Source organism: Kogia breviceps, chromosome 6, assembly GCF_026419965.1.
Source record: "Kogia breviceps isolate mKogBre1 chromosome 6, mKogBre1 haplotype 1, whole genome shotgun sequence".
NCBI classification, from domain to species: Eukaryota; Metazoa; Chordata; class Mammalia; order Artiodactyla; family Physeteridae; genus Kogia; species Kogia breviceps.
In genome coordinates, this window is record NC_081315.1 from 25,651,733 (window position 1) to 25,665,987 (window position 14,255).

Consider the following 14,255-nt stretch of genomic DNA (forward strand, 5'->3'; position numbering starts at 1 on the left):
AGGTTTCAGTTAAACTTTATCCTGAGAGCAATGGGGAGCCACTAGGGCTGACAGTGAGATGATGAGATATGCCTTCTAGAAAGATTACGGCTGCAGGACGGGAAGACGGGACCATCAGGGGTGACACTGGAGACAGGAAGACCTGAGAGAGGCCACTGTTGTAACCCAGAGGACTAATGATGGAGACTCGAACAAGCTTATTGGCAGTTGGGAAAAAAGGAAAACATGCATTTAGGAGAGAGGTAGGAGGAAGAATCATGCAGGGTAACTGGTTAGAAGTGGAAGGTGGAGAAGAGGCAGTAATGGAAAATGATGCAGCAAATACTGTCATTCCTGCCCCCTCTCCTGCCATCACCTTGCCTTTATCACTTCAGCACCTGCCTTCCCACTGCCGGCAATGCGCCTGCATCTGCCAAGGGCTTCCTCTGGCCACGGGAGCCTGCTTTGACCACCTGTGTAATAAGACCAGGGTGTTGGGAAATTGACTCTCCTGGGAGCAGCTTGGATCTCACCTCTCTCAGTCCCTCCAGTGGAACACCTTGAGGTGTGTGTCCTCCATGGCTTCCCAGAGTTCCCCCAGTGACATTAATCTCCAGTCGTCTACATAGGTAACCTGTTTGAGAAGGAACCTTTTGTTGACTGCCTGCCTTTCCCTGGCCCGCTTTGCCGTCCCTCTCCCAAGCTTTCCTGGTCTTGGCTTCCTACAAAACTCCTTGCATAAATCCTTGCCTTGGGATCTGTTTCTGGAGGAACGCAGACAAATGGGATCAAACCTTATGATTTGTGCCATGGGAGGTGATGACGGTACTCAGCAAGCTAGGAAAAAAAGATAGGGCAGAGGGTTTTAATCAGTTTTAATTATCTGGGGAGGGGAGGGATGGAGACAGCAGGGGTGGGGTGGGAAATACGTTTAGTTTGGGACCTGTTGAATTCAGAGAACTTGCGAGACCCCTGTGCGGGACGTCTCAGTGGAACACTCCAGAGGAGGACGTGAGGAACCAGGGATCTCATGAAGCCGGTGCAAAGACCGCCCATACTTTTGCGCTTCTAGCTCACACCTTCCTTTTCTGGATGATAGATGGAGAAGAGAAGTGGGAAGGACTTTGCTAAAGGAAACACACTACATGAGGGAGAACAGCCCCCAGCTGAAGCCCTTGACAGTCATTCCAAAAACCACATGGAGGAAGGGCTGTGGTGTGACGTGGGGCGGGGATGTCTCTCTCACCGCAGAGAGGTCCCCATTCGGCCTACATATGGGAATACAGAATGGATCCGTCTGAATGAAAAATAGATGGTCTAGTTTGTAAGCGGAATGGCTTTTCTTTTTTTCTACACTGGTTACTGGAGGGCAGTTGCTGCCCTGCAAAGGAATAAACACAAAGAAGAAATTGCATGAAATGAGAATATGTATTTTTGATAGCAAAGGGATGGAAGAACGTATTGTATATACAGAAAAGGCCTTGTAGATTGAATTAGCTGGTCCCAAACTGAAGCCAGGGTCACCACATGGCAATTTTCAAACAAATACTCTCCATCGTCCATTACACATACTCAAGAATTTGACCTTTTATAGCACTATTCATTCTCCAGGCATCTCAACAGTTTTTGCAAAAGTAAAAATACAACCACAGGCCCTGCAGAGGCCTTATAAATGGCGTGCAGAAAATTTTATGTTCTGCTTACAGGAAGATATCAGGCCAGGGCCGAAGTGGTCACAGCCTCAGGGACCTAACCTGAGAAACACCTGAGAAACAAAGTCCTCAAACAGGATTTTTTTCTTTTCCTGTATATTTTATTACAAGATATTGAATATAGTTCCCTGTGCTATAAAGTAAGTTCTTGTTGTTTATCTATTTAATATACAGTAGTGTGTATCTGCTAATCCCAAACTCCTAATTCCAACCCCTTCCCCTTTTGTAACCACAAGTATGTTCACTTAGCCATAAAAAAGAACGAAATAATGCCATTGGCAGCAACATGGATGGACCTAGAGAGTATCATACTAAATGAAGTAACTCATTCAGAGAAAGACGAATATCGTATATTACTTATACATGGGATCTAAAATATGACACAAGTGAACGAATTTACATAACAAAAAACTGGTTTTAAAAAACTAATTTATTTATTTATTTTTGGCTGCATTGGGTCTTCGTTGCTGCGCGGGCTTTCTCTAGTTGCGGCAAGTGGGGGCTACTCTTTGTTGCGGTGCGCGGGCTTCTCACTGCGGTGGCTTCTCTTGTTGCGGAGCACGGGCTCTAGGCTCGCAGGCTCAGTAGTTGTGGATCGCGGGCTCTAGAGCGCAGGCTCAGTACTTGTGGCGCACGGGATTAGTTGCTCCACGGCATGTGGGAACTTCCCGGACCAGGGCTCGAACCCGTGTCCCCTGCATTGGCAGGCGGATACTTAACCACTGCGCCAGCAGGGAAGCCCCCAAAACTGGGTTTTTAAAAGGGCTTTTGGATGTCACCATTTCCCGCAAAGTACAAACACGAAAGTGTTGATGATTATCTTCAATACCAAGCGACTCAAACCCGGTGCTATCTGGGCATAGATAAAGGGACTTAGGCCCAGTGACCACAGTTTCGGCCTCTGTCTTTGTGGCTTTCCATAGATAGCTCAGGTGAGGCATCTAAAGGCTGGAGATAAATTTCTCCTTTGGAAAGGTTACCACAATTAAACCCCTTCAGTACGTGAACACCACAACTGCTGGTCTGCAGAGACTTGATTAGTCACATTTTTGAGAAGGATTAACTTGGACACGAAGACCTTTCTCTTCAAAGAATTTTTAATGGAGTCAACAGCCCCCCTTTGGAATTCACCTACACTGTGACTGAGACCCAACTAAGTCTGGTGAGGAACAAGTGGAGCTAGTTGCGAGCACATCAGTTTTAGCCTCAAATAACATTATCCGGGTCAGGAAGCTGTGGAACAACAAAAACTTCTCCCTCTAGTAAACAGCTGGACAGACTACATAGCTCACCTTTTGTAAGTACATCAGAGAAATGCTATGAGCAGTGCAGAATCCTTGCCCGATTTGAAACAGAACGGGAATCAGAGATATCAACCTGTATGTGTGTCACTAAATTCGGGGCAATTTTGTGCTACAAATGGAAATGTTCCTGTAAACTAAAAATTGTCTACTTGAAACACAGCTGGATGGGCTTCCCTGGTGGCGCAGTGGTTGAGAGTCTGCCTGCCGATGCAGGGGACGCGGGTTCGTGCCCCGGTCCGGGAAGATCCCACGTGCCGCGGAACGGCTGGGCCCGTGAGCCATGGCCGCTGAGCCTGCGCGTCCGGAGCCTGTGCTCCGCGACGGGAGAGGCCACGACAGTGAGAGGCCCGCGTACCACAAAAGAAAAAAAAAAAAAAAGAAACACAGCTGGCATCATCATCCCTGTCATCGTCTCTGAAGTGAAGATGCACGCGTATTGATGGCCTGGAGGTGGCCACGTGGCATTGAGACCCACCTATGTGTGAATAAGACAGTTAGCCCCAACACAGCTTGATGACTTTTCACAAAATTACCCATGCATGTCAATCAGCAGCCAGATCAAGATACGAAACGGTCCATCTTCCCAGATGCCCTTGTGCCCACTTCTTGGTCCCTACCATCCCCAATACTGTCCTTCAAGGATTATGTCCCTTCCCCAACACTTAGTGGGTGTGGTAGAATTTCTAGTAGACTAAACTGATGTTCTCCATACCAGCATATAGTTTTGGCTCCACAAGGAAAATAAAGAAACCTCATTTGAGGTCCCAGGACCACTACAGATGGCCGTTTTTGAAAAAGAGGGGATGTGGAAGAAGCTTGAGGCTCTTCTATTCTCTTTCTACTAGAAGCTTAGCTAGGGCTAAACCCGGGTCCTCCTGATTCCCAGTCGAGAACTTCTCCTTTTGCATTGCTGATCAGGTCTCCACTCAATTCAGTGTTTCTGTGTCTTATTTAACCAGGAGGTTTTAACCAGGTTCATGAAACTATTTCTACATCTCAGACAATCCATTAAAGGTTACTGAAAAGAAACATTGTTTCTTTAAGTTTCTTGATTGAAAGAAACATTCCAGGTGACTATGATTACTAGATATCGAGGCATTAAGGAAAGAAAGAAAAGAATTAAAAGGGAAGAGGAGGATGAAATTAGCATTATATTAACAAACAATACATTCTTATCATGTCACTGCTTTGAAATATCTTATTTAAAGGACTACTCTTTATTCCTAACTAAAAGAAGGCCATCCATCAGTAATACTTCAAATGTCAACTGGGAGTATGTATGGGCAAACCCTGGAGCGATAATGCTGCTTTGCTCACTGCTGGTGACACATATCTGACTTAGGAGGCAATGTGACAGGGCAGAAAGAGAGAAAATGCACTGTGGAGTTCTGGGTTTGAATTCACGGGCTGCCACTCACCAACTCGATGATTCTGAACAAGTTATTACAGGCATATCTTGCTTTATTGTGCTTCGCAGATATTGCTTTTTTTTTTTTTTTAACAAATCGAACGTCTGTGGCAACTATGCATTGTCAGATGATGGTTAGCATTTTTTAGCAATAAAGTATCTCTTAACTAATGTATGTATGTTGTTTTTTAGACATAATGCTATTGCATACTCAATAGACTACAGTATGGTGTAAACATAACTTTTATATGTACCGGGAAACCAAAAAATTTGTGTGACTCACTTTATGGTAATATTCGCTTTATTGTGGTGGCCTGGAACTGAACCCACAATATCTCTGAACCCACGAAACCCGTAATGTCTCCGCAAAAGGTACAAACTTCCAGTTATAAGATAAAATAAATTCTGGGGATGAAATGTACAGCACGGTGACTGTAGTTAACAATAAGACCACATTGCAGGTTTGAAAGTTGCTAAGAGAACAGATCTTAAAGGTTCTCACGAGAAAAAAAATTTGTAACAGTGTGAGGTGATGGATGTTAACTGGACTTATTGCAGTGATCATTCTGCAAAATATGTATATCAAATCATTAGGTTGTACATCTTAAACGAATACAATGTTATATGTCAATTATTATCTCAGTAAAACTGGAAAAAGGGTATTAAATCTCTCTGAGCCTCCATTTAGTCACCTGTAAATTGAGCATAATTCCTATGTCTCAATGGGTTGTTTTCAAAATTAAATGAGATCACACAGACCCAGGGCCTGACAATTCAGCAGGTCCTTGATAACTATTAACTTCCTCCTCCGTACAGGATGAATCTGTTTAATCAAAAAGGAGCTTAGGCCACAAAATGATACACACCAAACAACGCCCAATGTTCTACCGTATATCCATGACTTAGTCTGAATTTTAAAAGAATCTGCTGTGTTTGAAAAAGGATTGAAGAAAACACTTTGCTGTAATCCAGGAAATCTTGGTATGTCTCTCTCTCGAGATATGAGTCGGGAAGTCTTAACATAAACAAAGGTGACATGCACATCTTTTAAACCCACTGCCTGAGAGAGGTCATTCCTATCTGGGCAGCTGCAAGGCAGGCCAAGAGTTAGTCACTGGTGTCACTGTAATGCAAGGCACCATTAATTTAGATTTCAGAAAAGTGTACATGACATGGTACAACTTGTATTAGAGTGATGGGAGGAACACAGAGAGAGGAAAATGGATCAAGAATTGGCCTGGGGACAAGGCAGACCATTCTAAACGTGCCTCTTTATTTAACATCAAACCTGATGGGCATATCAAGTCTTGAACTAAATTTTGCCCCTGTTCTTTACTTCTTGTTTGGATGTTATGAACGATAACAACGAAAAGAGTTTCTTTTTTTAAAGGGAATTTAGCAAATAATGGGTGAAGGGATTTACAAATACAACTGCTGATGTGTTTTACATTGTCTGACTCTAAGCTCCATCTGAAATAACAAACAGAAGCATCGGTGACTCCAAACACAGTGAAAGAGTTCCACAGAGACCTGCATTTTCCTTCACACCCGCTCTGCTAGTGTTTTTGTTTTTTGGCTTAATACAGAGCAAACATACTGTGACTTCAAGATCATAATAAAACAGAATTGAAGCTCCACATTGCTTAAAAGCACTACCGAGACGTAAATCCTTCTCTCCATAGCCTTTGCTTCGGAAAGACGACGGGAAAACAGAAATAGCTGCAGGTACATGGCAATGGGTCTACTCCTTACCCAGAACTGCCCTTTGTGCCCTGAAAGACACCTGACCTCAGAATCTTTCCTCTATTAGTGTAAATCTTTTACAAAATGAGACAACTATAAATTAGACAAAGTACATTAAATTACACAGAGTCTGTAATTTTATCTCCCCCATAATAGGAAATTCTCTTTTATTTCTTTTGTACAATCACCACCCGCCACGGCACTAGCCAGGGTGCACTCAGTCGTCTATTCACGGCTTTCAGGTTATTTTGTCCTCACATCCCTCCAGCAGACACGATGACAGCAGCTTTTAACTCATTGTTTTATTAAGGATTCCTGGTGTTACCTCCGCCTAAGACATTCACAGCAAGTAAAAATGTTAGGTCTTGGCTCGTGAGCATTTTTTGGTTCACAGGAAAGTCAGTCTAGAAATAGTGGCAACAACCAGGTCCAGGACACTGCGAAGCTCTGTGTTTATTCTGTTTCTCTGGGATGGTGGCAGCTGTGTGTCTTAGAGACCATCTGCCGAAGGCAAATGCCTAGTTAACAGTGCTATTCTCAATTTTTCCATGATCCAGGGTGCTACCACCTCTCCCCGTTTTGCTCTCTCCCACACCGCCCGCTTCGTGCTCCACAGGCCTGAAACACAGTCGCAACCCACTGCGTGCATCGCTTTAGCCTGGAGCTGCAAGGCCTTCAACGATACTCTCACGCGGTACACCCCCCTGCCCCGTGGTCTCACTCCAAAGGCGACTGGGAGAGAATTTCATCCCACTGATAGAGGTATATAAATATATACCAATATATATGGTTGAATTAATGCTGTGGGTTTTCAGCATTTGCAAGGGCTTTCTTGGATTGGAACTAGGCACATTAAACCTCATTAATTACGGTCTCCACTAGCTGGGTCTCTGAGATCATTCTCCAGGCTGACATTTATCTTTACATGATGTGTGGCAAGAAGTTTGCTAAGTAAATAAAGAATGGAAATAATATTTTAAGGGTGACATTTAAATGACCCAAGAGAAGATGTCTAAGGATGCTGAGGCTTTTATTTATATACGAACAACAGATGATTTTCTACCTAGTTGCTAAAGCCAGCTATCTCCTTCCTGGCTTCCCCATTTCTGCACAGCCACCATAGGTCCCTAATTCAACCTGCTGATAACAAAGCTAACCCCAAACTAGTCAGCTAGCCCATTTCCTGCCTGTCCTATCCCGTCCTCCTATTAACAATGCCGTCCGAGTACCAGAGCACCTGCGACGGACAACTCCTTCTTGCCCCATCGTCAATGATTCAGAAATCTGCTGCCCACTTGGTCTTCTGAAACCTTCTATAGGAATTTATGATTCTCATACCCTAGAATCTTAAGATCTTTAACTGTGGCTTCAAAATTTCTTTGTTCCCAGCACTGCATTTAGCAGAGTCCTGGAACAGACGTAGGTCTAACCATATCTATCTAAGACCCCTGGGGCCTGATGTATCTTGGGATTCATACTTTTTCTGACCTCAGATGATAATACGGTGCGTTAAGATATTATTTTATGTAACACTCCGATGGGCCTTCGTAATCGAGCACACTGATATTTCTGCAACAAAAAAGTATGCATTTCATCCTTGGCGTAATACATAAAGCCTATAAATAGCCTCCCATTAGGTTTTGCCACCAAACAACTTTTTCAAAAAATTACGGATTTCAGAATTGTGGGTAAAGGGTTGGAGAGCTTGAGTAGGTAGTACACAATGGCCATTTATCACTGTCCAGATGTCAAACACATGTTTTCTTGAGAAGTCTCCATACGCAATCTTTTGTTAGTTCAGATTGGTCTTCTCCACAATTTGTCCAAATTGTCAAGGTTTTCTTTACAAAATCTATCTTCGGATTACAAGAACTTTGTGATCACCAGATTGTCCTTACCACTTTTAATTTTTCTAATTTTAACTCCATTTCTAAAGCATTTTTACCCTGCTTGCTTTAAATAGGCCCTTTTTAGTTGTCTATTTTGGCAAAATTTAAATATAGTCATTTTGCCTATCCTCTGCCTAAAGAAAGGCTTTTTCAAGAACAGAGTCTGATTATCCCTCAAGAATGGTGGATTTACATTTTAAAAAATCCCAGGTATGCTCACTTCTCCCCCCAAAATAAGAGTTACCTTTTTAAGGGTGAGTTTATCTAATTTGTAATAAGAGTCTGTCAAGTGAATCATAGGAAGTTCCCCACCCGACAACACAACACACATAGTTAAACATATTACTTTGTGAGGGCGAGCTGTAACTTGACCAATAAACCCTTCTTAAAATACACCCAAGCCACACATTAATCCAGCAATGCAGGGTTTGTATATACATCATGGGATGCTGGCTGTATGGGTCACAGCATTCTGACAGGCAATTACTAGGCAGTTATTTTGACATTAGAAAGTCACAATCCATCAATTTAACAGCAGGGTGATAATTTGGGGAACAGGGAGATGGTTATTCAAAAAGACACTGTGGGAAGTAAACAGTAGTTCAAATAGCCCCTGTTTGAGAATGAAGACATCAACTAACCAGAATTTCTTTCCACCTCTACAACCAGGTATTATGCAATGTGTTTTTGTGTAAGCATGTTATGTATGGGGTTTGAATAGAAAAGCCCTGCCAGGCTAACAAGGCTGCAGCTACCTGGACTCTCTGGAGATGCGAAGAAATGGATCTGCCATCACAAAGACTAAAGAACGACAAAGAGTGGCCTTTTCCCCACTGTTTGTCACGGACCGCTTCCAACGACCTGTGACATCCACAAGCCAGTATCTCAGAAGATGCTCCTTGGCTCTTTCTGAATCGCAAAACGCTCAGTTCTGCAGCCACCTGCATCTGTGACACGGGCTCTTTGCGTGTGAGCGGGACACTGGACTTCATTCTTGCAGGAATTCCTGGCCAACAGCCCTGCTGTGAGCCCCTCGTGCACACATGTGGCCTTGGTCTCTCCTGGACACATGAATGGGTGTGGAGGCCACCGAGAGCTTCTGAAATTCTCTTAGTGACTTGGGAGTTGAAAGTTTCCTGGCAGCTGGACTGGTGGTACTGGGGTGGGGGAGGGGTGGGGAGGGAGGAGGCACTCCAGGGCAGGGGTTCTCAAATGTTCTCATTTCATGACAGCGCTGAGAATGCACATGTTGCGTCCTGAGGGATGGCCATGCTGTTGGTAAGGGGACAGCAAGCAAATCTTTCTTTTTTGCTCGGGAAGGGAGCAATGAAAAGGAAGCGTGGATAGGAAATTGTGCATTGGTGCTGAGGTGGCGAAAGGGAGCGGTAGGTGGGATCTATACGGATCCTCTCAGAGCAGAGGCGAAATCTGGGTGGCAAGACTGTCGTAACAAGCTGTGTTGCTGCCATGGAAACCGAAGTGGTCTTTGGGGTGCCCCCCCCACCCAGTGTCATGATCTTCCCGGTCCGAGACGAGCGGTCTTATCCCCGCCCTCCTCCATCTTCCTGGCTGCCTGCCTAAAGCACTGACAACGTGGAAAGCAAATTATTTCCAGGTTATACTTCGCTATTTCAAAGGAATTCACGCTACGAATGAAACATCAGCCGGTAAAGAACAATAAGCTCCTGCAGCAGAGAAGAAGAGCTTTCTTACTGTCTGCTTTTTCTTTTAACAAACTTTTGTGGCCATTTAAATTTTCTCTCTCTTTTCAAAAACCTAGCTTCAGATGAGTAACTTCAGCCTATAAACTGAACCAACGTATCTGAGAATCCACGCATTTCAGAAAAGTAATTTTTAAGCAACCATTAATAGAAGCAAAATCGACAATGTTTCCATACCTGGAGCTGATATTCTTCCGTGAAGCACAGATTCACTGGCCAGCAGATCTTTTGAATTGGAGGTGAATGGTGATTGTCTAAATGTATCTTCTGAAAAGAAAGGGCTGGGGGTGGGGAAGGAGGAGGGAAGTTTAGTAAGTCAAAGTTATTTAAGATACCCAGAGCATTTGGCCCCAAATATATATGTATACACAAACAACGTGTGGGATAACGTATTTTTAAAATGCTGTTTAGAGACGATTAGATTGTGCTTAAAATGGAGAAAGAGAGACTATATTACATCAGACAAGTGCCATCTGCACATTCTGCCTATTGGTTGTATACTTAAGGTGAACAGATGAAACGACATGTTTGATACATTGTTAAACGCACTGTCAGGACAGCTGAGCAGTAAATTTTACTTTTGCACTGTACGATCTGGGAGTGAGTTGTGCCTGAATGAAGACCAGGCACATGAGTCTGATCAGAAAAGCCTGTTTTGGAGATCTTTCCAGAGTGGTGACAGATTTGACCCAGCTCGCCCACATTTTGTCACCTGACCCCTCAGGGACCAATGGCACCCCTCGGAAGCGCAGATGGCTGGAGCCTGGGTCCGCCGAGCCGATGGAGACAACTCGCTGGTCCCCAGGAACTGAGTCTGCATCCTACAACCGTCTCGGTTTGGAAGGAGTTAAAGCCAACTAATGGGGCTGCCAGAAGGGACCCCGGGGAGCACTTTCATTTTTCAAGAAACTGAGGCTTTGACTTGAGTGATTCTAAGCTCCCCTAGTGACTCAGCGAGAGCTAGACACCAGACACCCAGGCAGGGTTTTCCCCTTATACCACAGTGAACTCAAACACTTTGGCTGCTTTTAATCAGGATTTTAACCCAGTCATAGCCTCCATCTCCCATGCCTCTAAAGTAAACTATATTGCGATCACGTGTGAGAATACTGGACTACACAACAGAGTCCAACGTGGAGCACAGGAAGCCCTATTACTGTACAGCCGAGCAAATTTCACTTGGTGCACAGGTGGTGGAAGGTTCATAGGTGCCAGCAGTGCAGCCCAGAGCTAGCAGGAAGCCACCAGCACGCTGAGGCTGGAGAGACAAAAAGCAGAGGTAAATGGAGCCCAGGGAACTGAGGTCACCTGGTGGAAGCTGGAGGCAAGGTGAGCCTGCCCAGCAGGGAGCTGGGACCACAGAGGTGCAGCCGCAGCAGGAGGCAGACAGGGAGAGCAAGGAGGGAGGGAAGTACCCCGCCTCTTTTTTAAGCCCCACTCCCACCACATCCAAGGCTCTGATTGGCTGAACCTTCCCGGAAGTCAGAGATGTACAGCCTGCCGGATCAGCTCCTGCAAAACCGCAGATGGGGGAAGGAACAGATCTGGGGTCACGCAAGCCTAGGTCTCCCGCTACTGGTGCTGCTTTTCTAAACATGCCCAAAGTCTACGGGTTACTGTTATTAAATATTAAAAAGGAAAGATTAAGATAAAAATGGAAGACATATCCATCTTTTAAAAATAAAACACACAGTTTTAACAGTATAGTTTCACATGACTCAGGCTAGATTTGATGCAACTTTGTGTGGCATGCTTTCTGGGTATTTTTTTCGTATTGTTTCTGATAATAAAATTTTAATCATTACCCTTTCCTCAGACTGTTTTATCTCTTTTTTTTTTTTTCTCACGCACACACTGTATTTTATTTTTACAGGAGAGAAACTGACACCAAGCATTGTAAATGGAGGACCACAACAAAAGCAACAATGACTGCAATTACCGAACACGAAACACTCACACTATGTCATAATATTGACATTCAGTCCAGTCATCCTCCACTGTAACAGCTCCTTTACTTTGCAGTGAAAACTGATGTGTATATTTTTTGCCTCTGAGTCCTTGTGGGATTTTTTTTAAATTATTATTCAAAAAGAAAGTCACAAAAATTATAATCATCCTCATCAGTTCACTCAGTCCCATGTAATTTTTTTTTCATCTTGATCTTTTGTTAGCACTTTTATGAATTCATCAGTTTTCCATTAGAGTTCTGAAAATGTGTGGCTTGCTTTTTATTTGGATCTTAAACATCAAACCATTTAAATAGGCTTAAAAAGTGAACTGGTTATAGGCTAGTCAGTGACGGGGAGTGGGGAGACATGTTGTTTTGTGCCAAACAACTCAAAACCTGCAAGTGATACAAAACTCGTGAAAGGATAAGGCAAGGAAGCATGGAGGCTGAGAGAGTGCACTTGAGAGTGGGCAGTTCTAGGTCCAGACTCCAGCTCCACCACTTACGGCTGTGTGACCTTGCACAAATCGCTTAACTTTTCCGAGCCTTCATTTCTTGTCTATAAAATGGGACGTGAATAGCATCTATACCCACTCTAGGAGGACTGAGTAAGATGGTTCATGGAATGTGCTTTTCACAGTGTCTGGCAAACAGTAAGTGCTCAATCAGCGTAAGCTGTTTTTATCTGTATCTCTGTCTAGCTCAAAAGGGAGCATAAATTAATCAACCTTTCCTCACGAGTTGACAAAAAGAATAGAGCTTCCTTGCATAAAATGCATGAAGAAAAGGTCACTCTGATATTGAAGGGTCCGTTGACCGCTGGAGAGATTCGGTTAATTTCTAACTCTTCCACAAAGAAAACTGTTGAGAATCAAAGAACTTGTAAGGAGGTAGAGCCCTTGGCGGATTGTTGGTCAGACCCAGAGTGTGAGATTTCTCGAATCCCACCTCCTTAGCTCTGAAGCATCTATACAAGGTGACAACGGCATCCTCATGTTTGAGTGGACGGTTCACATGGCAACCACCACCGGCTGGCCCAAGGGCACAGGGTGAACGTCAGGCAATGGGCCTTCGGTTACCCTGGAATGATGCTAGAATCTGAGAGTTCAGGAAGCTCATGGAACTGTTTGGTCTGAAATGTGGAGACTTCCTTTGGGGACACCCAGGTCCCCTAGAGAGGACTCCTAAGGTATCTAGGAATATCACCCTCCTTGCCACAGAGAAAGGTGTGCACTGCCCTCCTTCCCTCGGTTTTGCAGGAACCATTTAGTGAGTGCTCGGGCATGCCAGAGCACTGGGAACGTAACATCAGCAAAACTGGCTACGGCTGCAAATGTTAAGAGGGCTCAAAGACCTGCGTGTCTACCACGACTAGACTCACGCTGTGGAAGAGAGGGGCGCGGGGGCGCGGCGTGGGGGCGCAGTGCGGGCCTGGTCAGGAGCTGCTTTCCTGCAGAAGCCACAGCTGAGCTGAGACCTGAATGGAGAGCAGGGCTGTCAGGGTTCCCAGTGGCTGGGCGAATTGTCCCCTGCACACTGAGAGAACGCAGCCAGTCTGCAGAGCGGGATGAGGCTGGAGTGCCGGGTAGGGGGGACACACCGAGGGTAGGGATCCCGGCTTCGTCCTGACAGTCCTGGAAAGCTCTGTGGTGTGTTCAGTAAGGCAGGGATGCGGTATGATTTCAGTTTCAGGAAGCTCTGCCCGGTGGGTTGGCGAACCCAAGGCAGGCGGCCGGAGCAGCGGTCCATATGGGACGTGGTGACTCTGGCGGTCAACGCTGCAAAGCCGCAGCGACACAGCCAGGTTGAAAAATAGTTTAAGAAACAGGGCAGGTAAAGACCACAGGTACATTTCCAACCAAGCCGAAGGTTTCCAGGTGAACCAGGCAGAGGCGGCCACGCTAACAAGTCAAGGGAGCCTAAGACTGGCGTAAGGTCATATCTATAAAGAGAAAATACTACGGTAACAGAGCACGTCTCAGACCAGACTCCCCACTGCAATGCTCCGCATTCAGATCCATTCACGCCGGGAAGTGAGCGTGCAGTGGTTTAGCACTGAGTTTGGAATCAGAAGGCTCCGAGTCTGAATTCCGTATTGGCCACTTAACGGTGAAGTGATCTTTGTCAACAACCTCCCTAGCCTGTTTCATCATTGGAAAAGAGCTTTTAAAATGCCATCTTTAGGGCTTCCCTGGTGGCACAGTGGTTGAGAGTCCGCCTGCCGATGCAGGGGACGCGGGTTCGTGCCCCGGTCCGGGAGGATCCCACGTGCGGCGGAGCGGCTGGGCCCGTGAGCCGTGGCCGCTGAGCCTGCGCGTCCGGAGCCTGCGCTCCGCAACGGGAGAGGCCACGGCAGGGAGAGGCCCCGCGTACCACAAAAAAACCCACAACAAACCAAAACTAAAATACCATCTTTATAGGGGAGCTGTAAAGGGTTAAATACGATATTTCATGTTAAAGTTCTTAGTACATCGTACATACTCAATAAAAATGGCAACTAACACGTGTATTGCTTACTGAGTATCTGGCACTGATCTAAAGGGCTTTGTGT

General features: G+C 45.1%; 1 protein-coding gene across 3 annotated transcripts in view; it reads right to left on the minus strand.

The window, feature by feature from the left end:
• ZNF827 (zinc finger protein 827) overlaps positions 1 to 14,255 on the minus strand; it is a 181,246-nt gene that overhangs the window by 52,839 nt on the left and 114,152 nt on the right. For all 3 annotated transcript variants that reach the window (XM_059067364.2, XM_059067365.2, XM_059067366.2), the window contains exon 8: positions 9,934 to 10,037. In XM_059067364.2, the coding sequence (XP_058923347.1) occupies positions 9,934 to 10,037 (104 nt within the window). The remainder of the gene's footprint in view (positions 1 to 9,933; positions 10,038 to 14,255) is intronic.